The sequence below is a fragment of the Opisthocomus hoazin genome, chromosome 11 (genome assembly GCF_030867145.1).
Source record: "Opisthocomus hoazin isolate bOpiHoa1 chromosome 11, bOpiHoa1.hap1, whole genome shotgun sequence".
Taxonomy (NCBI): domain Eukaryota; kingdom Metazoa; phylum Chordata; class Aves; order Opisthocomiformes; family Opisthocomidae; genus Opisthocomus; species Opisthocomus hoazin.
Window position 1 is genome coordinate 16953474 of NC_134424.1, and position 21782 is coordinate 16975255.

The window sequence follows — 21782 nt, forward strand, 5'->3', positions numbered from 1 at the left end:
GATACTGAGCTCCTTCTGCTTATGTCAAAGGTTGACCTACCTAACTCCAGGGGCATGTTCTGCAAGCCCAGGAATAAAGCTAGGGGCAAGGAGGGCATCTCTGCAGAGCTCCAAAATGCCAAGAGCCTGTGCCAGCTTACACAAGCTTAGGATGTGGCCCGCTGGTGAACATGAAGAAAGGTTCCTCTGCTTCTCTCCAAATAATGATAAAGAAATAGCTAGGCTTGGACAGGATTAAGGCTGAAACAGCAATGAGATGTGAGAATGCTTCTCTCCTGCTGAGCCAGGAACTGAGCACTAAGAACAAGGTAGCACTTCTGTCTCAGTATATTCTAGGCTGACGTCTCCTACTTTATTATGTTAACAGGTTTTAGGGCTTTGGCTTTGCTAAGGCTTGGTCTGAACATTACATCCTGACCTACACAACATGGTGACTCCCAGCATCTCCTGCAGAAGGGGGCTGCTAGTACTGTGTTTCCTAGCACCTAGAGCAACTGGGTCACGCTGCCTCTTACCCGCTTGGGCTCCACGACCTTGGCCACAAAGTGGTACTTGTGCATGGCACGCACCCACTGGCAGATGGAGGTGCAAGCTTTGGAGACCTTGGCAATGGCAGCTGGCTGAAACTCCTCACTGTCAATGTAGGGCTGGATGGCCCTGATCACAGTGTCTGCAATGTTGTCCTGCAAGGCATAGTGGGAAAGAAAGGAGATTGGTGACGAAGGTGCTAGAGATCTGACTGAGGAGAGTCTCGAAGGGCTTCCCCTGCAGCTGTGGCCTGCCCCAGCACCTGGCAGGGTGGTTAAGGCATTGCACTGGGGCAAGAGGAATCGGATTGCTGCATGTTAAGGCCTGGGACGCACGGCTGTGGGATTGGATAAATCCCTTCTCACACCACTTCATCCAGCTCCTACACATGGGAAGAGCAGAAGGACAGAAGGGGAGGACTTGTGTGTCCAGGTCCCACTGCCCAAGGCAATGAAGTGCAGGCAGCTGACACAACAACTTCCAGGCACAATACATCCTCATCCTCTGTCCTGCTGAAGGTGGTTGCCCACAAAGAGCTTTAAGCTTCATTGCTGTGAGAAGGACCTCTGTGAGGAAACACGTGATCCCTGGTCACAGTCTCCCTCTGCAACCACTTACCTTATCGTACTTAAGCAGGCTGTCCAGGAACTTCCCTGGGTCCTGGAGCAGGCCCCTGCCTGGCTCCCAGTAGTCATCCACCTTGGAGCCTAGCTTTTCTCCTGCCACCCTTTTGGGCTTGATTCCTTTCATAATGCAGACAGCTTCAATCACCATCTTCACACCGAGGGGAGGCCGCTGCATTGCTCGTACCTTCAAAACCCAAATGGAGACAGTGGGTTGGCCTGGTTCTCAGTGAGACAGAGTGCTCATCCCTCAGCTGGCCCAGGGGAGACGGGGGCCTGAGGCAGGACATTTCGAGGATGCAATGCACAAGCAGGAAGGAAGGAGAGAGGTGTTTGATGGGAAAGCTGTTTATCAGAAAGGGCATGGAGCAAACTCTAGGTAGGCTCAAAAAGCTTGCCCTGGCACTGACAGGTCTATCTGACAGGCTGAAGATGTCTTGGCAAAGGAGCTAGATCTGTGTGGCCCTGGGGAGGAGGCTGTATGAAAATGGGGCATGGGCAGGTTTTGTCCCTTGCTCTGTGGGCTCTCATTGGACTTGTACCGCACCATAGCAATGCTGCACCCCATAAGCTGGTCTGAAGTGCTTGCGCAGGGGCTGCTTGAGTCTCTCCTCAAGCAGGCAGCTATGAGTGCCGCTGCCGGCACCCTTGTGCTGGCTGTGGGTGTCAGGACCCTTAAGGATGACCCCTGCTTTTTCCCTTCTAGTGCTGACCATCCTTGCCATGCTCCGCCAGAGATACTCCCAGGCCTTCCCACTGGACACAGTCAACAGAGGAGCAGAGTTCATGGCGACGCTGAGGCTGGTCTACCCCCATGCAGACACCTTCTGTGAGAAGGACTTTGACTGGCTTTTTGACTGCCCTCAGACAAAGCAGTTCCTTGAGTGGTTCTGCAGCACGGTGAGTGAGGAGAATGTGTTGAGCCCAGCTGAGGTGGAGGCCTATGATGCCCTGCTGGCTGCAGGCAAGCCCATCCTGGAAGGTGATGCCCTGGAGAAGGCATTGCAGACATGCTGCCAGTTCTCACAGCTCCCAAGCATGATACTGGATGATGGACATCCCTCTTTGAAGGCCCTGCAGCAGGAGCTTCAGGAGCTTCAGGACTATCATGACCGTCAGCTCTGGCGGCAGAGCAAGTTGCAGGTCTGGACAGCCAACCTGCAGCGGGAGCTGATGTATTTGGAGGAGGAGGAGAAAACGGTGAAGCAGGACTTGAGGAAGGCTCAGATGGACCTGGAAGCGGAGATCTTCCAAACTAGTGCTGTCCTGAGCCAGATCAGCAAGGCTGCAAAGCAGCTGGCAGAGTGGTATGGTAACATGGGGAAAGGCCGCCCACCAGCGCTGCTGTGTGAGATGGATCTTGGCCCTTACATGGAACTAGAACAACAGGCCACTGACAGGTTTGAGAGGTTCTTCCAGCAGGTCCTGCTGGGGAGTGATCAGGCTCCAGACGCTCAGGGAGCAAGTGCACAGGGAGAGAGCAGTCTGAAGGAAAGGCTGGAGGCTGAGAAACAGATGGCTTCAGAGTGGGAAATACTGGAAGGAAGAAGAGGAGCTCCTTATCAAGAGTGTGCAAAGACACCATGGGGGGTGGCACCAGCAAGTCAGGGAATACTGGCCCAAGGCTTGAAGGCAGAACTCCTAGCAGAGGGGAAGACTGGGAGAGAGGTGTTGAACACAGGAGATGATGAGGAGAAAGGTGGTAGCCAGGAAGCCACAGAGAGAATGGATGCCAAGCAAACAACGATGCAAAAAAGTCTTGGGACTGATGGAGATAAACTACTGGGGGACCAAGACAGCTACTGGAAGGAGCTGAGCCGAATAGAGAAAGCGCATATCTGTGCCCAGAGGGAGGTTATAGTCATGTCAGCAAAAGTGGAAGGCAACTGTGCTGCTGTGGAGTGGGCCCAGCGGACTCTGGAAGCTCTCGAGGAGAACGAGGTAGGGCCAGTGCTCCCTTTCCTCCACCACCCTTTGTGGCAAGGTCTGCCTGTGCTGCGGGCAGACCCTCCTGTCACATGCTGGAGTGCAGCTGACATGTCGGGAGCGGGTGGCAGAGCTGGGCAGCACTAGCTGTGCACTCTGACACCAGCCTGTCTTGTCTTCCCCCTGCACAGCATGAAGTCAAGGCAGAGCTCCAGAGTCAGGCTGCCATGCTTGAGATGCAGCTTCACGCCCTGCGTTGCGATATCACGCAGATCCTGACCCACCAGCTGCCACCCCTGCTGAAGGCAGAGGCCTGCCGCTCCCGCCTGCCCATCCTGCAGAGGCAGGTCAGCCGGGAAGCTGCCCGTCTGCAGCACGCTGCCAGGAGGCAGGAGGAGGCAGCTGCATGGCTGGCAAACCAGCACAGCCGCCTGGATCTGCTGGAGCTCCAGCTGAAACGGGAGAGAAAGGAGCTGAACCAGAAGGCTGCTCGACTGAGGAAGATGGAAACTGCCATGAGGGAAGCTGAGACCAGGCTGCAGGAGCAGCAGGACTACTTCAAAGATGCCAGCTCTTCCCAGAAGGATTGTCCACGCACATGGATAGACCCCAAAGATCTCTCTGCTGTACGGTAAGGGCCTCTGTGTGTGAGTGTGTGCATGAGGAACAAACTAGATTTTGGGGAGGTGGCACGGGAAATGCGAGAGGCACGTGACAGATCCAAGCTACCAGGCAGTCTGGCAGTGCTCTTCCGCCAGTGCAGAGCCACCCTGATTCCATGGTGGTGTGAAATTCCCCAGAAGATGGCATTTGCTTGTTTCTGGATGGCCAGGGGTGATGCTGCAAAGCATGGGCTTGGAGAAGGGAATGAGTATGGAGAACAGAGGTTTTCCTAGGATGTGAAGGTTGAGAGTGGAGAGGCAGGTCTTCAGCCATGGAGAAGAAGAGCTGGGCCAGAAGGAAGCACAAGCTGCTTGGAGCAAGAGCTTTCTCTGGTTGGGTATCCTGCACTGACAGCAGCTTCTCAGTCCTCCCTGCACAGCTCTGGAGTAGCTGGTGCTGGTGTCTGCCAGCAAGGAGTCCCTGACTGGCTCTTGAGCCAGCCTGGTCCTGTATGGTGCTCTTCCCAGACCCCTGGGCTGCTCACCAGCAGTGGCTGTCCTCTCATTGCTGCCCAACAGCTGCTTGCATCCCAGTCCCACAGCACACAACATCCCCTGAGCCCTGTTCTTCCTCACCTCTGGCTGTTTGTCCCCTCTTGCAGGCTCTGGGACATGCTGGTGCGGCAAGATCAGGAGGAGCAGCTCTTCCACAGCTATGAGGCCATAGAAGCCCAGTGCTCCCAGTTGGTTGAGGACCAGAGGGTGCTGGAAGCACAGCTGGCAGCTCCCATGTCCCAGCTCCCTGCCCTGGAGTCCTCCACAGAGGTGCTCTACTGGCAACTGTACAATAGCTCCAACCAGCTGCAGCTCTCCCCTCCGGTAAGAGAGCTCTCCTGCTCCAGTAGACCTTGCTGGGTGGCATGGGGCTGTGAGTCAAAACCCTTTGTGCCATCCTTCCTGGGTGCAGCGAGTAGAACTTCATGCCTCGCAGCCCTCAGAGGGAGAGGATGTTGGCCTGAATCTTGCCTTGTCCTGAAAAGCTATCCAGCGAGGCAGCGGCTGGCTGAGGGACAAAGGTGACTCTCGCTGTTTCACATGTGCTGTTAAGTACAGAGTTTGGGATGCCTTCGCCAAGGCGGCCCAGTAAGCTAACTGTTCTTTGGACCGGATGTGTTTGGAGGCCAGGGCCAGGCAGGTAGTTTGTTTCTGGTGGGCTGAGCTGTTCCATAGGTGGGAAGAAATCCCCCTCTTTCTGTATGTTCACATGTATTTGGGCTCTGCCCCTCAGGAGACCACAGAGCTGATGCAGCAACTGATCACCATGCAGGACCACCTCTGCCAACTGATGACAGACCTCCTGAGTGACTTGATGGTCAAGCGCAGATCTCTGGAGAGCCCTATCCTGCAGACACAGCGCAACCTTTATGTGTATTTCTACTGCAATGAAGATCGGCTGAGAGAGGTGGTGGAGGAGCTGGAGAAGCAGATGTCAGCTTCCTCCAAGGGACCACAGATGGAGCTGCCCTATGCAAAGGGAAGTCAAAGGGATGCTTGCTCCCTTCCATAGAAGTGATGTCCTCTTTTCACTGGGCTGGGTCATTAATCCTGGGCTGGGAGAGAGCTCTGGTGGTCCTGGCTCCAGTGACAGGTTACTTGGGTCATGGCCCAGCAGCCATGAAGAAGCAGGGAGCTTATTCCTTAAATGAAGAGTTTCCTGAAGCTGGTGGGTGGGTTAGATGATGTATAAGAAACTGATGCATCTTGTGAGCTGGCATTGGAAGCCTTCTATAGATATGAGACTTTTCATGTCAAGTCTACAAGAGGAGGGGTGCTGGGGGTAAGTGGACTGACACTATCTTTCCACACCTTCTGGGGAAAGGAGTCTTGTATGTTTTGTGGGAAATAAAAAGGTCTGTTATTCAGAATTGCAGGTCAATAAGCTTGTCCTTTCCCTCCACAGCTTTTACACCCTGTGCAGTGAAATCTTGTACTTCAGTTTGCACTTGGCTATGGGCTGTGATACTTGCCAGTATCTGACTATCAGTGCTCTGACTATCCTGTTTCAAGTCAGTATTCCTTGAAGTTGGCTCATCAGCCACTGCCTCGTCCTCTTTTCTGCCTATGGTGGATGCCACTTCAGAAAAGCCTGCTGGCTCAGACGGTGTGCTGCTAGATCTGTCTCTGTGCTGTCCAGTCCATCCTTGGGGTTGCATTGTGCTACTGCCTACCACCTATCCCCATGGACAGGCACCATCAGGTGAGCCCTCCTCAACACCCTCTCGGGCACAGTTGGAAGCAACATGTAGGAACAGCCAGGAGCCAGTTGCTGCCTCTCTGCCCTTCAAAACTCTTTGCTTTGGAAGGAGAGAAGGTGAGAAGCTACATGGCCAGCTGCCCAGACTGTGAGCCCAGGGGGCTGGGTGGAGGTGCTGGAAAGGGTTGGGGATGCTGCAGGCTTACAGAAGAGGAATTGCTGCAAAGTGAGAGGCCATCCAGGAACAGACCCAGCTCTGCCACCCTCCCTCCTCAACCCAGTTACCTCTGTAACGTCGCTTTTGTTGAGGTTCCTCAGGCTGGCAAGAGCAGCATCCAGGGCTGGGAGGGCTTCAGCCAGGTCCTTCTGAGCATCATCTGCAATGGCTTGGGCTGTCTGAGCTTTCACTTTGGCCTTCATCTCCTCAGCCTGCACAGCCCTTCTTGTCTCTTCAGCCACAGCTGTGTCCACCTGCAACACCAGAAATGGTCTCAGAAGTGTGCCGGAGCCAGGGCACCCCTTTGGCTTGGCTCAGCACTGCCAGGTAAGGACCACAGGTGTCCTGGCAGGTCATGTGTTTCCTTCCAGCAGAGACATGCTGGGGCCTAACTGCTGGAGGGAATCTCCTTTCTGCATCACAGTGGCAGGAGGTTTTTGTCAGCCTGTAGAGATCATCCACAATCTCCAGCTCTGGCTGTGCCCGGAATGCTGTCAGTCCTGCAGGAATTAGCTGCTCTACCCATTTTTCCAACTGGCACAGGGAGAGGATGCATACGGATGCAAATGGGTAGGGAGATGGAGGAGTAAGAAGATATGCTGAACGTTTTGCTTCTAAAACTGTCACTTCTGCCTACCCCCAGGGTTAAAACACTACCAGGAGGGGTAGAGGGAATGTGGAATATACCCAAATCTTTATCTGCTGTGTGGGGAACACAGGCAACTGCAGATTCCTTCCCCTTTGCATGCAGAGCTGTACGATGTTAGCGTCTCTGCTCCCTCTGTCTCCATCTGGCCATCCCACAGCAGGAGACAGGCAGGAACACAAGGAGGAGTGAAGGTAGTGACAGCTGACACAGGACAGTTCCCTCTTCTGCAGTGGCAGAAGTGACTGTGTGTGATGATCCCCGGGGCTAGCAGGGGCAGGCTGCAGCTAGATCAGCTACCTGGGGATGGGATGTGGGGGAATGATCCTTTTCAGCAACAACAGTCTGGGCCTGAAGCTGCTCAGGCTACGTGAGGACTGTTAGTAGTGCTGCTAGTCTGTGCTTGCAAGGATCTAAACCTGTGAGGAAAGGAGCTGGTAGCTTGGTTGACTGACCCCTGGGTTGTGGTTTCAGACAGGGGCATGTGAGCCATTGCTTCTGCTAGCAAGTGGCTGGTAGATTGTGACTGGCCCCCATCAACACCAGAGCAGGAAACCCAGCAGCAGGCCACTCTTGCTGGCAGTGCTGCTCTGCATAAATGCTGGTTGTGCTAATCTGAAGCCTTCTTACTGTCAGATGAAGTAGGATTTTGTACAATCCCTGTAAGACCTCCCCAAACCCTGTGTCCACTCCGAGCAGTCAGCCTTGGAAAGTGCAGGGATGTCCAGCAGCGGTACCTGTAGTTGCTCCATGGTTGCCAGTGTGTCCTTGGCTGCCTGTGCCAGGAGAGGGCGGGCGGACTCCAGCTCCTCCTGCATCCTTGCTACATCTTCTGCTGTCTGCAGGAGCTGTGGGAGCAGAGCAGAGTGAGAGCACAGGCAGCAGCCACGCGAAGCCCCAGGAAGTAGCTGTGCTGCCCTGGTGGGTGCTCCCTGCCCAGTGTCAGGCTGTACAAAGCAGGTCTTGCCCCGATCCCTGCTTAAGCAACAACCTGGCACATAATGGGTATTACTTCATAAGCTTATGGGAATCAGCCAGCAGAACAATGTTGCTGTTATAGGGCTTTCAGTTAAAAGGTTAATAAGAAACACCCTGAAAGATGATGAGCTACAGGGATGTCTGTGGTCCCCAAAGACTGGGGACCATTCCTCTTTTAGAGCTGTTACAGACTCAGACCTTCAGACAGACTGACTCGGGCAGAAGGCATAGTTCTCATTTGCTTTAGCATGAATTTTCTCCTGTTACACAGGAGATGTGTAGGGCATCTTCACTGCATCTCTGCAGCTATAAATACACTGCTCAGAAAAGGTAAGGGGGGCCCAAAGCTCTCCTGGGTGTGAGGGACGAACCTTGTCCAGGCCACTTTTCATCCTTTTCTGGGCTGTCTTCAGTTCCTGTTTCTTCTTTTCAATCAGGGAACTGAAGATGCTGAGGAACTCGAGGTAGCTCTTGGGAGTGACATAATTGTGTCTGGCCAGCTCTGCAAGGTACACCTGGCACTTCTTTGCCACGCTCTGATGGACTTCTACACACACTTGAATCTATAAAGAGAAAGGAAAGAAACAATCTTATTCAGTACTGAAAATGTGGTAGGCAAGTCTATGTGATGCCACAGAGAGGACAAGGGGCTTACAAAGAGCTTAAGTCACAGCAGATCTTATATACACATAGGGGCTTCAATGCCATATGGAGAGAGGGTGATAAATGGACGTGGCCATTTCAAGGCATACAAAAGCTAACCAGTTCTGTATTTGAATGACCCTGCCCTGAAACATTTCTGCTATGGGGTAGGACCTTTCTGCAGGTGCGTCCTGTATTCATTGTCTATGTGTATCTAGAGGCATGGCACATTGAGCGTACAGGAGCTGTGTTTTGTGTTGAGTGTGGCACCTACCATCCCATTGACATCTTCAGTACTGTCACCAAGATGTGGGATCTCATGTAAGAAGGAGGAGGCAACGCACTGCAGAGCTTCAGCAGGCCACTCATTAAACCAGTTGATGGTACAGCAGTTCACAAGAGAGGGGAACTGTCTCAAGCGTGCACGGAAAACTTCTCCAATAGGGCTGAGGGAAAGACATGCAGAAAAGAGATGTTAGAACTAGCTAGAGATACAAGAATAAAATAGCTTTCCTACTTCCCTAGAACCATCCTGAATTCTTACAGAGTGAGAAGGAAGGGAATATACCACAGGAAGGAGGAGGAGGGAGGGAAATAATAGGGAATGAAAGTTCAGGCAGTGAGCTGCATGTCCTAAGTTGTATGCCATAGCTCACTCCGTGGAAGTCCTGGGTATATTCTGCAAGTATTAAGATGGTAGTGGGGTGATGTTTTCTGGGTCCCTCCATAGGAAGAACAGTTAAGAGGTAAGAAATAAATGTGATCTGAACTCTATTTCAAGCAGGTGAGTGCAGAGATTGCATCACTGGACCAAAGTCATGGCCCCGATTCTTCCACTTGTTCTTGCACTGAGAATGTCCTGTACCTTCTGGCAGCCCTCCTGCAAACAAGCAAGCTGCTCATTGACTATGCACTAGATTAATGAGTAAACATGGTGCAAGATATTTTTGTAACAAACAGCTCGATGGTGCATGAAGGGGGAGGAAGCTTGTATTTAATCTGGATCACATATAATCATATTCTTAAACTTTTCAAACTTCGTACTGAAACCAGCAAAGTGCAAAAAAATAAAGTATCCAGTCCTACGGGAAGGCTGTATGCAAACCTTATTCCTCCTCCAAAGTCAGAGGCTTAGAAACAAAGGTCCCATGACAAAGTGATGCAAGGCAAAGGACAAGGAAGGAGTAATTAACACTGACAGAATGGAGTCCTACCCCTGAACTGTACCTCATGCACAGGACCACGTGGATATTGCTGCGAACTCGTACTGTGTATGCAGCCATCAGATTAGCCTTGGTGGGCTGCTGCCCCAGATCTCGAACAACAGGCTTCATAGCTGTCATGATCTGTTCTTGATCATCAGGGTTGTAGATATTGGGAATGTCACCTGAGTTGAGCAGGTTGTTGATGTCCTCAAGGAAGGATTCATTTTTAATCTAAGTAGATGATAAGGAGAGAAAAAAAAAAGGCAGTTTCTTAAGACATGTCATGTCTCCACATGCCATGGAGATCACTTCTGGATAAATATAGCCCTCAGTCTCTGTTGTAAGAAATAATTTCTGTGATCACTTGGCTCCAGCAAATCATACTCTGACCCTTGTCCAGCATTTCCAATTGAACAGCCATGTTCAGCCATTTCAAGGGTGGGGAGGTGTGTCTGAGAACAAACCTCCTTCTGCCCATTCACTGTCTCCTTATGGACAAATTGAGCTCAGGGCCTTGCTCCCCATCTTGCAGTGACTCTGGAACCAGGCCCCAGACACCAGGTTGCTCTGGGTCTTCATTCCTCCAGCACACAACATTTCACTATCAGGATAAAGGTCACCGGTGTGGGAGACAGAGCAATTCTAGGGATGTGTCACAGTCCGTGGGACAATCTCCTTCCAGAGCTACACTCACCTCTCCACCTTTGCTGAATCAGAAATACACAGCATCCCTCTACTTGACTAAATGCACCCTCCCATGCCCCTCTCCTCCCACATACAGTTCTCACTGCAGGGAAAGGCATGCAAGAACAAGCAGCATTTGACAGATACTCCTCTCACTGCTTAGGGCACCACCAGAAGGGACTTGGTTCCTATGATAATGAATGCAGTAACAAAGCCTATGGGGAATATAACCACGAATCCCAGAAGTTGGCCTAGTCATTAGCAAGTAACAGTCTACAGTAACAAGCCAACATTCTCCTGTGGAACCAGCAGGCGTAAGGCCCTAAATCTACTGGTATCTTTGAACAGAAAGAGAATGATGTTACTTAGGACTTCCAGCATCAGTGGTGCTTAGCTTCAGGTAGCTGGGTCTAAAATCTTTGATCCCACAAAATCCCTTGGATGGAGCTGCAAGAGGCTTCCTTGAGCAACAGAAGAATCAGCCCACTCACACACAGCTCTAAAGAACCTCTAGCAACAAATGCACCAGCTTTAGTTTCCCTGGGGCTTTTTTAGAAGATTATGAAGGTGGGCTACTTAGAAATGCAAGTTGTGGCTGGTTTGTATCAAGTTCCTCAACCCTCTTTAGGGGGATTTATTGATTTTAGAGATGTGTTTCTGCTTTTGAGATGGAGTCCACCATGCTAATACTCCGGTACCTGTGTGTCTACGAATAGGAATGTCTTGGGTAGATTTTGAAGGCCTGCCTTCATCATGATCTTCCTCACATCATCTCGCCATTCGGTCATGCCATAATTTTTGGACAGCTCGATCTGGAAACACTCATAATCTGCCCTAAAGGAAAGACAAGTCTGTGGAGTTACATCAAATCAAAATCTCGTCTTCTGTCAATCCTGGGTATGTGTTGTGGACTCAGGGGGAGAGGACTCAAGCAAGTTATTTTTCTGCAATGTGTCCTGAGCACATGCCTGTCCTTGTTTATGTTCAGCCAACAACCCAAGAACATGTTTTACTCAAAGCAGAGATACCTGAGCTAGCTAGAAACCAGAAGTACAACTCCATGAGCTAACAGTGTCACACTGCTTCTTGGGCCCAGTGCCTCAGAGTGCAGAGGGAACAACTCAGCATGGATTTTTTTGTGATGCTGCCCTTGGAGGCTAGTGCACCGGGGAACTGTGGTTGTGTTTCTCTGGGATCACACCCTGTATTGAGAGCTGGAAGAATTTTCTTCCTCAGCCTAGTTCCCTGGCTCTTTAAGTTTCCCCCTTGAGGCCTCTTGGCTCACGAGACTCACCAGTCCTACTTGCCAGGCTGCCAGTGTCACTTGATCACTTGTCACTAGTAGCTCCTGTCTTTGTCTTCCTGCTGCCCAGCTCCCAGGAAGAAGCCCCTGTCTCTCCCCCTGCCATGCCGTGCGCTACAGGCCAGTGAACTGACACAGACCATGCTGCATTTGCTCATTCACTGCACTCCCACAGCAGTAACTCAAGCTACTAGCAGGCAAGAGTCCAATTTTTCTAGTGTAGATGTGCATGTTAACCGAGCCCTAACTCTCGAGTGCTAAATCTGAAGAGTTGGCAACCAGAAAAATGTGTAACCAGTAGCAGGAAGGGCAGGAAAAGAGATTCTCTGGCGGCAGCTCCAATGGAGTTGCTCCATGTTCTGTGCATAGGAGTGCATTACTTACATGTGAGATGCCAGTCTGGTGAGAGACTGTCTCCCACTTCCCCCAACACCCAGGAGAAGAGCATTGCCTGGAGACTGCCGCAGGATCCGGCTGACTCTGCAGATGTGCTCTATTGCATCCATGAAAAGCACAAGCTTCAGCTCTGGGGTGTTGATTTGATTGTACTCCTCCAGGTAATCTTCAATCACAACCTTCAGCTGCGGGCAGAAAGAGTCAATTGTGGCTACCAGATCAAAGCAATTGTGAGGGGGCGGATGGTTGTCTGTAAGCACAGCCAGGCATCTGGGAGAGCAGAGCCTGGTGCTCAGCAGGGTCTGGGAGCAGCTGCCCCTCAGTTGCTCCCTAGGAGCTGCTTGTGGGGAAGTAATGGCTCTCTGCTCCGTGCTCCTACAGGAACTGCCACTGCACTGGGCTGAATTTAGCTGGCGGTGGCAGCAGCTGCTGAATGGTGATCCTTAACTCAGGCAAGTGACTAAGGTCTGCTGCTCCCAATGGTGCTGTCTGCCTGCAGAAACAGCAAGGTGTAGTTCAAAATAAAATAGCTTATGCCTGACCCATGCATTTCTAGGGCCTCCCTCTGGGGGAGCTTCCTCTGCCTGTAGCTGACCACTGTCTGCTGCTGCACTCTGTGTTTAGGATTCTGGCTGGAAAGGACAGGTGCTGGAAGAAAACCCCACTGGCTGTAGATAAGTAAAGCGCACTCCTCTCCTGGTCCAGCCATGGCACAGAACAGCTGCAGGAGCACTCTCCTGCCCTTTCCAGAGCGCTCTTCAACAGCACCCTCAGCCCAGAGCAGATGAAGCAAGAAGACATCTGGGATTTGGTCCCACCCCCTCAGCAATCTCACTGTGAACCCAGGCAAGCAACATCAGCTGGAACTCATACAGTGCTGAGATCCCTGCCTAGATGCCAGTCCTGTGCACCAGTGGACTGTGCAGCAGCTTGGTAAGTCTGGCTGTCTCAGCTGTGCTCACCTCAGTGGGGGACAGGCCTACCTACTTTGCAAAAGAGATTGGAAAGCTCAGTTAATTACCAGTCCTTGCCACACAGCTATCACAAGAGGAGAGAGAACAGGATAATCCTCTGTTTCTGATGAGTGTAAAACACAATGCTCATTGCCTTTGCTTAATTATCACTACCAAAGTACTCGTAGTATCTTCTCCAACAGAGAATCTGGCAGTAACATTAATTACTTGTAAAGGTCAATTGTGACGCCTTTAATGGCAAAAGTAGTATTGTTTGGGGGTAATGTGCCATTTCTTTCCAGCAAATTTCACTTTTCAGTCCCAAGTGCAGCTCATTTGGGAGATTTGGCATAGCAGGCTGCCCCCAGGATGGCAATACAGAGACAGCTTGTTCCACCTCAACTTCCCATTGCACCAAATGCAGCCACTATCCATATCTGGGGTAGGACTTCACAGGAGAGCCCTGGGAGGTTTCCAGACACCTTCAGTTCAAGCAGCCTCATGGTTACAATTAACTGCTTTGTTTTGTTTGCAGGAGACTTGGAAGATGTGAACATAGTTCACAGCATTATGATTCCCAGGGTCCTTACCTTTTCCTGGCTGTCAATTGCCTTGTACAGTTTGATACTGGCACCTGGCTCCATGAAGTCCCCAAACAGAACTGGCTGGAAGGGGATGACCTCCTCAAAAGTGGTGCCTAACTGCTCCATCATACTCTTCATCAGGGTGTCAAACCAGGTCCGCTCCTCCTTGCTGACCAGGCGATCACAGAAGACCCGGCAGCTCTCATGGTACCACAGTCTCAGCAGGTGCAGTTTGTTCTGGCAGGAAACCCAGCAAAACACCCCCATGAGAAAAGCAGGAAAGTACTGAGAGCCCGGCTATCAGCTAAGCTGGCTCCTGCCCGGCATGCGGCCAGCTCCAATACTGCTAGAAGGCAGCTGGAGTGGAGAAAGAATTGGGCTGAGGAAGCTGCGTTCCCTTCTCCTCTCAGAAACAACTCTTGTCAAAACAGCTGCTTTGCAGAGAGCTCATTACAGCATCAGCTAATCCCCCCTTTATTTGTCCACATGTCAGGCTTTCTCTGAGAGATTTAAATTCCATATTGCTTGTCCTTATCTTTCCCCCTGTTTAATTTTTACTGGTTTCAGAAGTTCTTGTGTTTTTTGGAAAGATCCTTTTATTCACGTGTAGCACAGAACCAGGGTCCCAAGTACTTCCCGCGGTAAGTCAAACTCTACTGGTTAGGCTGGAGAAAGAGCAAGGTCCTCAGGAGAGGACCTCCTTCCACAGAGACAAGCTGGTAACAGGACAACACCTCTGCCCCTGTGTGGTCCCCTTTCTGGTCCCCTGTAGCTCCACTCAGCCCTGAAATGCTGGGCTGTGTCGTACTGACTCCCTGTGGTCACTCCACCTGCTTCCACGCCAAGGAAGGGTTGGGGTGGCGGGGGGGTCTGTTTACTACTGGCACTAGGCAATATAGCCAAAGAAAAGGTCGCCACATTCACTGCACGGTACCAAAATGCAGCTTCAACAAGACACTGAGGCCTGTTTGCAGGCCTGTCAATGAGGCCTGAACTGGAACCTTTCTGGTGTTCCCTGGGTGGCACGGCTGTGCTGATGGGAAGACTCACCTCGATCTGGCTGGGCTCAGCCATGAGCATGCCCTGGAACACCTTGGAGAGGTCTCTCAGGTTGAAAGTGTAATGCGACTTCGCTGGCGTGGGCAGCAACTGGGACGTGATGGTCAAATACATGCCAATAGTGGCATCAACCAAAGGCTCGTTCAAGTCTTTGACTGCAGGCGCTCCCGCTGCAGAGACAGAGGAAGGTGGAGAGGATGCCAAGGTGATGACTCTGGGATGAGAAGGTCCTAGCAGTGCAGACAGGTGGCACCAAGTGGCAAAGGCGTTGCTAGGATTTGGACAGGAACATACTTTTCTTCTGCTTTCTTATGCAGAGACTGTGTGGTGACCTGACCAAGCACCCGCTCACTGCAGTGGACAGTTTGCCAATGAGTTTCCCAACCAAAGGGAATTGGATTTGGGGAGGGAAGAATGTGTCACAACAATTCTGCGGTGTTAAGAGTTCATGCACCCCAGGGAGAGAGGAGATGCTGACAGAGGGGTAATTGGTGTCTACTTGGAATACTCCAGACAGGTTTTCCTTCTACCTCCTTGTACTCCTGCAGCGGAGTCTCAGCTACTTATAAGCTAGAAGGTGGGAGTGCTCTCCTTAGCTAAATTGCCTTGCAATTGAAGAAGCTCAGCAAATGCAAAGCCACTGAAGGAAAATTTCTCATGCAATAGTTTGGCAAGATTTAAACACAGCTGCCAGTTTTAGAGCATAAAATACTTGTGTTTTTTTTTACTCCCAATTAAGTTCATCACAAACACTCCTGGGGAAGCAGAGCCCTGTGACACCTTTTGCACTTTTTTGCATTATTTCCAAAATTCTTTAATTTCTTTTTAAATCACAGCTAGATGCTTCCGTGTGCCCCTGAGCTCACAGTCAGGTACTGATGCTTGTGAATATTGCAAGCACTCAGAAAGTTCTGCTTTGCTTCTCTCATAACTTGCTATTCTCACTCCTTCCTACTGGCAGGTTTGCAGATGAGGGCACATTTGCAAAGATGATCCTAAATTCCCACCCTGTCAAATATAAGAGGTCTCATTTCACTCCAAGCAAACCCTGTTTTCTGGGTGGCTGTAGCACCATGCTTGGATCCTCCCTGCTCAGCTGTCCGCAGGCTGCAGCAGATGGAGAGTAACAGAAGGCTCTGCTTCCACAGAAGGCTGTTGTCTGGGAAAGTGTCTGTCTGCTGCAAGCACAGGTAAGCTATGACACGCTGTGCCCACCAGCTCGTTCCATTCACAGTCTCTCTCTCTCCTCTCTCTGCTCTTACTTATGCAATGGATCTCTGTAACTTCTTTCTCCTAGCAGTCCAGCTAGAGTTACCTCTTTACCTGCTGAGGTGAAGGATACCTTCATCATCCATCACAAACCAAACCCTCTTCGAAAGGCCTAGGCTATAGGATACCTTATGAAACTGTGAGAGCCAAAGTTGAAGTTTGCTGGTTTGCACCAGCAGAGTTTGGTCCTGAGACTAAACAGGATACGAACTCCCTGTTAGCTAAGATTCAAACAACACTTTCCCAAAAGCATCTTTAAGCAACTGATGCAAGTTCCAGCTTCTGACACTTTGATCAGATCACCAATATTAATTTTCCCCCTTCCAACCTCCATTATCATTGGGTTGCCTTGTAACATGAGGAGAAGGTGATGGTTGTCTGCAGAGCTTACCCATCCAGCTGCCAAGGATGGTGGAAAAGATAGTCTTCTTGCTGCTCTCCTCCAACTCGGTGAAGGAGAGGTAGTTGAAATGGCGAGTGAGGCGTGGAGTGATTGCATTCCTTCCCCCTCCAGGAGGTCCCATGGCACAGACAAAATTAATATCTACCAGCTTCTTAAAAGTACCTTGAAGAGTGCAAAATCAGGAACGAATATTAAGTTGTAGCTAAAAACTCTTGCCACAAATATCTACAGCAGGTACGCGTATCTATCAACAGGCCAACTTTTGACAAGAGTACCAGGTCATACCGATCTGTTTCCTGTCGTACCAGCCCCGGTGGTCCATCCACTGCCGCAGCAGCTCGATGGGTGGCTGAGCACCGTATTTCTCCAGCATGGGCATGTTCAAGTCATCAATAAAAAATACGAAGTACCGCCCAACCGGAGGTCCGAACACACCCTTCCGCCTGTAAGGACAGAAGCCAGGTAAGGACACAGGACTGCTCCTATTGTAAAGGTACTCCTAACTTGACCCAAAAGAGGCTTCCTGGGTCAGCAGTTTCAGATATGCTTATACTTACACTCCATATACCCCTTTATATGGGCCTTTGTACAGAAAAGATCCACAGCAATGACTGAGGCACTGGCTTCTTTCCAAAGACAAATGAAATTTTGTCTACTTGTGCACAGTGTCAATGAATAAATGGGTGCAAATAAAAGCAAAGCTTGAGCTCACAAGTCTGTCGGACACTTCAAACCAGTGGCTGATTAGGGAGGGAAAAGGGAAGCTTCTAACCACGGGGAGTAGGATGGGGGGTTAGCCGCCACGTTTTCTCCCCTCATCAGTTTCTATAAAGATCCCACACCAGGGTCTGCAAACACCTGTGCTGTGAAATGTAGTATTTCTGGAATAACTGGAATTGGAGCAACTTTTGCAGACCCTCACTAATCTTTCTCAGTTTCTTGCCATCGTATCAAGTTATTACAGGCTCTCACAATCCCAGCTCAGATTTGCTGTGTGTCCTATTTTTTTTTATCCACAGCTGTATGTGCTTGGGGCCCCTTCAGGTCTTGGGATAAAAATAAATGGCCAAGCTGATAGAAACATTGAGCTCAGGGATACTGTCTTTGCAAACACAGAAAGGAAACTTGCCTCTTATCCAGTTTGCTGTCAATGATATCCTGGGTTTGGTTGGCAGAGGTGCGTGCCGAAAATATCAGGAAGTGGGTGATGTATCTGAGAGGCAAGTTCTTCAAAAGCTTGTCTGTAATAGTGAGAGTCTTCCCTGTGCCAGTGGGACCGATGCAGAGAACCTAGAAGTAGAATCAGCAATGCAGCAGAACCATAGACATAGAGGCTGTGTTTCCCAGCTCTCTGACATTTGCTGGAGGAAATGCAGGTTACTGCTTGCTTAGGCATTCAGGGGCTGGGAGAGGACAGAAGGCTGGCTTCTGCAGTAGGGGCAGCTGTTCAAGGTAACGGATCTCTTCGCGTGGAAGGAATCTAACTAAAGAAGTACAAAATGGAACCACAGGAAACAGGTGAAGAGGAATGGTGATGGGCTATCATTGTGGTGGGGAGGTCATCTAGAAATCGCTGCATTTTGATTGAACAACTGAGAGCTGATACTCCTTTCCAGCACCAGCATGGCCCCCGGGGACTGAATGGAGAACTCTTGTTGCTTAGGCATAGCTTTTGAGCAGAGAAATACAAGTCCATCAGAGTAGGAAATAATCTAAAGGTATCAGGTAGCTGTTAGGTTCTGACTACACTGGGAGAGGAAAAGTGCCCCTGTTAAAGAGAAAAAGGTTGAATCAAAAAAAAAAAATCAAAGACAAGGCTGGGCACGTACTGGCTTACGGTTGGTGAGCAACAGCTCCAGCAGATGGGCCATTCGGACAGTGTTCATCGTGGGCACAATAATGTCACAGAAGTTGGTATCAGGAACCATGGTGAACTTTGGTGTAGAGTCCAGCCACTTTTCCCAGCACACCTAAAAATTACAAGTGTGTTTAGAGAGGGCAGTTGCATCTGTGCCCTATGGGAATAGGAAAATAGTATTTCTGCTGTGTTTTCCCCAGTACCGCTCCTTGTGTAGTAGTTCAGATTTTGACAAGGAATTCAGGTTCCCAGCCCCTCTATCTAGTCTTGCCACCTATACCTTCCTGTGTGGCAATGCTTGCGAGTGCCTGACTCATTTCCTTCGGGAGGGAGGTAGCCCAAGAGTTAGAACTTTGCCACAGCAGCAACATACTTGCCCTCTGTTTTGAAAACTGGGATCAAAGGGGGATGGAACACTTGTGGTATCTGCAAGAACAGGAATTCTGTCCTAAGCTGAACCATCCTGTAAGTGCCCCCCTGGCAGAGGGGGCTTAGCTGGGATGCTGTCTTCATGTTTGGTGCCATCACCTGTGTTGCACTCAGAGGAACGTGGAGGTTTTGTACAAGACAGGGATGACTTGTGCTAGGATCAAGTCACAGACTAACCTCTCAGAGAGCACTACGCAAGTGAGACAGAGGTTTTGTCAGGGCTGTGCTGGGGAACACTGGGAAAATGTGCATTCCTGGCTGCCCCATTTGGCCTTCCCACAGAATGATGCTGCAGCTTCTGCTAAGCATCTAATGCTCACATAGGGCTCCCTATTTTGCTCTGCAAGAAGGGGAAGCCTTTTTTCTCCTTTTTTTTTTTTTTCCTTTGAGCCCAGGGGCTGCTGACTGTCAGTCAGATGGGCCTTGCATGCCTTACTGCTCTGCTGTCTTCTGTGAAAAAGATGGCTTATTTGTCTGCCTCACTCCTCCTCCAGACCGTGCAGCACATAGCTCTTCTGCTGTTGTGCACTGCTCTCTAACACAGACAGACCTCTCCATCTGAGCTTCTCCCTGTCCTCCTGCAGCGGCCACACTTGTAGAGCCCTCTCACTTTTCTATGCACTGGCAGAGGTACTCAGGTCTGAACTGACCAGCCCTTGGCTCTGATCTGAAAGATCTGCTTCCCAACCCTGATGGCAAGAAAGAAACTGCCTTCTTCCTTTCATGAAAAGCTTGGTTTCACTTTAAACATTCTCACTTGATTCCTATAGGCCTTTATTTTTTGCCTTTGATGAGAAGATCCTACCAAATCCTGCAGGACTGTGTTGCTTCCCAGTTCCTCCCCCCAGATTTCCCAGCTTGGAGTTGGAAGCGAAGTATTTTACCTTCCTAATGATCTCCTCATCCATATCATCTTCATCACTGCTAAGCCCAGCATCATACAGTTTATAGTCATAAACCAGTCCTTCTTCTGGGAAAAGTAACTGGATCTGTGAGAACAAAGCTGTGGTGAACCTGGCTGCCACTCAGCTGAATTCACAGGAGGATCTGCACTACTGCAAGGAGGATTTTACTAAGCGGGTGCTGCTCAAGCCAGAGCAGTTAGGTCTCTGCCCGAGATCTTTCAGCTCCAGGGGTCCCTTGAAGTTTGAGGCAGATGTGGTATATCAGATCCCAAGAGGAAGCCTATCCAAAGCCTCCAGGCATTCAAGAAGCTCTGACCCCCAGTCCTCATTACCAGTTCCTCTATAATGAGAGAGGAACTGCTTTTCCATTACTTACCTTTTCCTTTGCCATCTTCTCCCTCAGCCACAAGCTGAAGGCCATGCGGCCTTGGGAATCTCCAGTAGCGCCCACACTCCAGATCAAGGCAAATATAAACCAAGGCTCAATCAGCTCTCCAACACGAGCTGTCTTTTCCTGGGGAATCATCCTAATTCCCTGACAATCAGAGAAGAGCAGAAGTAAATTCTCAGGCATAGTTATGGTACACCAAAAACAGACTCCTCTTAATGTGCTCATAATTCTTTTTAGCTTCTACGTAGCTTTTTCCAGCCAGTTTTTCACAGGTCTTGTTAATATCTTCTGCAGATTAAAACTTGCTGTTTCATTGGTGTACTTGAGAGACTTCCCTTGCTGAACTAATGTCACCCAACAGGAGCTGGGAGAAGAAGTTAGTCTTTGGTTTTTAATTTGAAAATTGTCCAGCCTTCCTCAATACCAATTCTTCAATGGACCTGCAGTCTGAAGTGCATCGCTGTCTAGCTCTGACCTCCACTTTCCACTCATTCTCCAGTTCCCTCTGCTATAAATAAAAGTGAACCTCTTTCTTCCAGCCTGGTAGGCATGGAGTATATCTTTTGCTCTTTCAGTGGGCAAAGCATAATTCTTCCGGTTTACCCGTGCTTTGCAGGATGTTGCATTGCCTTCTGCCATGTAGATGAGCTACAGTTTGACCTTTCTGCACCAACGCTTTGTTCTCCTGTGACTAACCCTCTGCATTACTTAGTGCCCTTAAGAGTTATAGGCGCATAAAAGTGACAGCAGCAAAATCCTACCTCAATAGGAATGAAAGGCTGAAACAAACATTCCAAGAGCACGAGGAGGCTCCTTGTGAGGTTACTGTCTGTTGAGGCAACTATCTCCTTCACAAACCTCCGGACAAAACCTATGGCCTCCTGTAAGGAGAGGCAGGAACAGCTCAGTATCACCATTCAGCACACTTGAGTTTGCTCTTACCTGCTAGGGTTCTGGTTTCTCCTTGCCTCCCTGCAGGCTACATTTAGCAGGGACAGTATGACTGAGAATGCTGCCATTTCCCACTGTGTCCCCAGTACCATCATTTTGACTGGAGAAAAGCAAGTCAAAACGCTTGGTACAGTCTTAGCCACAAGAAACCTCTGGGTCTGCCTTTTGGTTCTGTGCGACAGTGATGTGAATCTTTTGCCATCACTTCTGTTAAATGGTTTGCTCCCTTCAGACCTTTCCCTTGCAGCTCTGGGTTACTCCTTAAAACTGGCTCGGGAGAAGAGCAGAAGTAACAAGACTTCTTACAACTTTCTCCCTGGAGTAACTCCACTGTAAGCAATGGAGCTGCACCAGGGATGATTTTGTCCAGAAGATAATTCTAAAAGGAAATAAACCTAACTATAACGACCAATAAGACTAAGACACATCTGTAGGGATCAGTGAATAACCTATATTAAACTCAGGAAATTCACAGAGGAGTTTGTATACTGGTAGCCTGAAGTATTCCCACAATGGCATTTAAATCCAAGCCTTGACGAGTCTGGGCTGGCTGACAGCTGAGCTAACAAGCTCCAAGCCGTGGAAGGGCTGGAATGGCACGGTAGCTCACCTTGAGGAATCTCCTGAAGAGAGATGCTAGCTGCTCTGAGAAGGGCTGCACGATGACTGGGATTCTTTGCAGCCAGCACTCAATGAAAGGCTCTAGCCCCAAGATGCTGGGTTCCAGGTAAACCATGCCACAGCGGGAGACTGTGGCAGGGGAAGCAACAGCCAGATCCTGGACTTCAAACATCATGGTCATGCTCTGGAAATTGCAAAAAGAGAGAAAGGAGGATAAGGACTTGTTCACTTCTGATATGTCTTTCAGCATAATTTGGTGAAGCTGAAATCTTTCACTTTGTTGGAGGAAGCCTCTCTGTATTGTTTTTGTGCAGCACAGCAGAGGTCTGGCCAACACACGGCTGTTACTGAGACA

General features: G+C 50.0%; 2 protein-coding genes across 2 annotated transcripts in view; one reads left to right on the forward strand and one right to left on the reverse strand.

Annotated features, from left to right (window-relative positions):
• DNAH1 (dynein axonemal heavy chain 1) overlaps positions 1 to 21782 on the reverse strand; it is a 72081-nt gene that overhangs the window by 11395 nt on the left and 38904 nt on the right. The window contains 20 exon segments of the mRNA XM_075432705.1: positions 516 to 683; positions 1147 to 1338; positions 6219 to 6404; positions 7534 to 7644; positions 8146 to 8337; positions 8691 to 8862; positions 9644 to 9852; positions 11004 to 11139; positions 11993 to 12189; positions 13548 to 13778; positions 14592 to 14770; positions 15867 to 15905; positions 16261 to 16434; positions 16558 to 16715; positions 17402 to 17562; positions 18102 to 18242; positions 19444 to 19548; positions 19841 to 19999; positions 20617 to 20736; positions 21417 to 21611. Coding sequence (XP_075288820.1) covers positions 516 to 683; positions 1147 to 1338; positions 6219 to 6404; positions 7534 to 7644; positions 8146 to 8337; positions 8691 to 8862; positions 9644 to 9852; positions 11004 to 11139; positions 11993 to 12189; positions 13548 to 13778; positions 14592 to 14770; positions 15867 to 15905; positions 16261 to 16434; positions 16558 to 16715; positions 17402 to 17562; positions 18102 to 18242; positions 19444 to 19548; positions 19841 to 19999; positions 20617 to 20736; positions 21417 to 21611 — 3225 coding nt within the window.
• On the forward strand, positions 1833 to 5246 carry LOC142362758 (HAUS augmin-like complex subunit 3). The gene is made up of 4 exons (XM_075433053.1): positions 1833 to 3092; positions 3269 to 3708; positions 4342 to 4558; positions 4968 to 5246. The coding sequence occupies exons 1-4, from the start codon at positions 1833 to 1835 to the stop codon at positions 5244 to 5246; spliced, it is 2196 nt and encodes a 731-aa protein (XP_075289168.1).

Excerpts from the sequence above, each read along its gene's own strand:
- LOC142362758 (XM_075433053.1), top strand. The coding sequence starts at position 1,833 with ATGACCCCTGCTTTTTCCCTTCTAGTGCTGACCATCCTTGCCATGCTC. Across the intron at positions 3,093-3,268 it reads AAGCTCTCGAGGAGAACGAG|CATGAAGTCAAGGCAGAGCT; the intron begins GTAGGGCCAGTG and ends CCCCCTGCACAG. Across the intron at positions 3,709-4,341 it reads AAAGATCTCTCTGCTGTACG|GCTCTGGGACATGCTGGTGC; the intron begins GTAAGGGCCTCT and ends CCCCTCTTGCAG.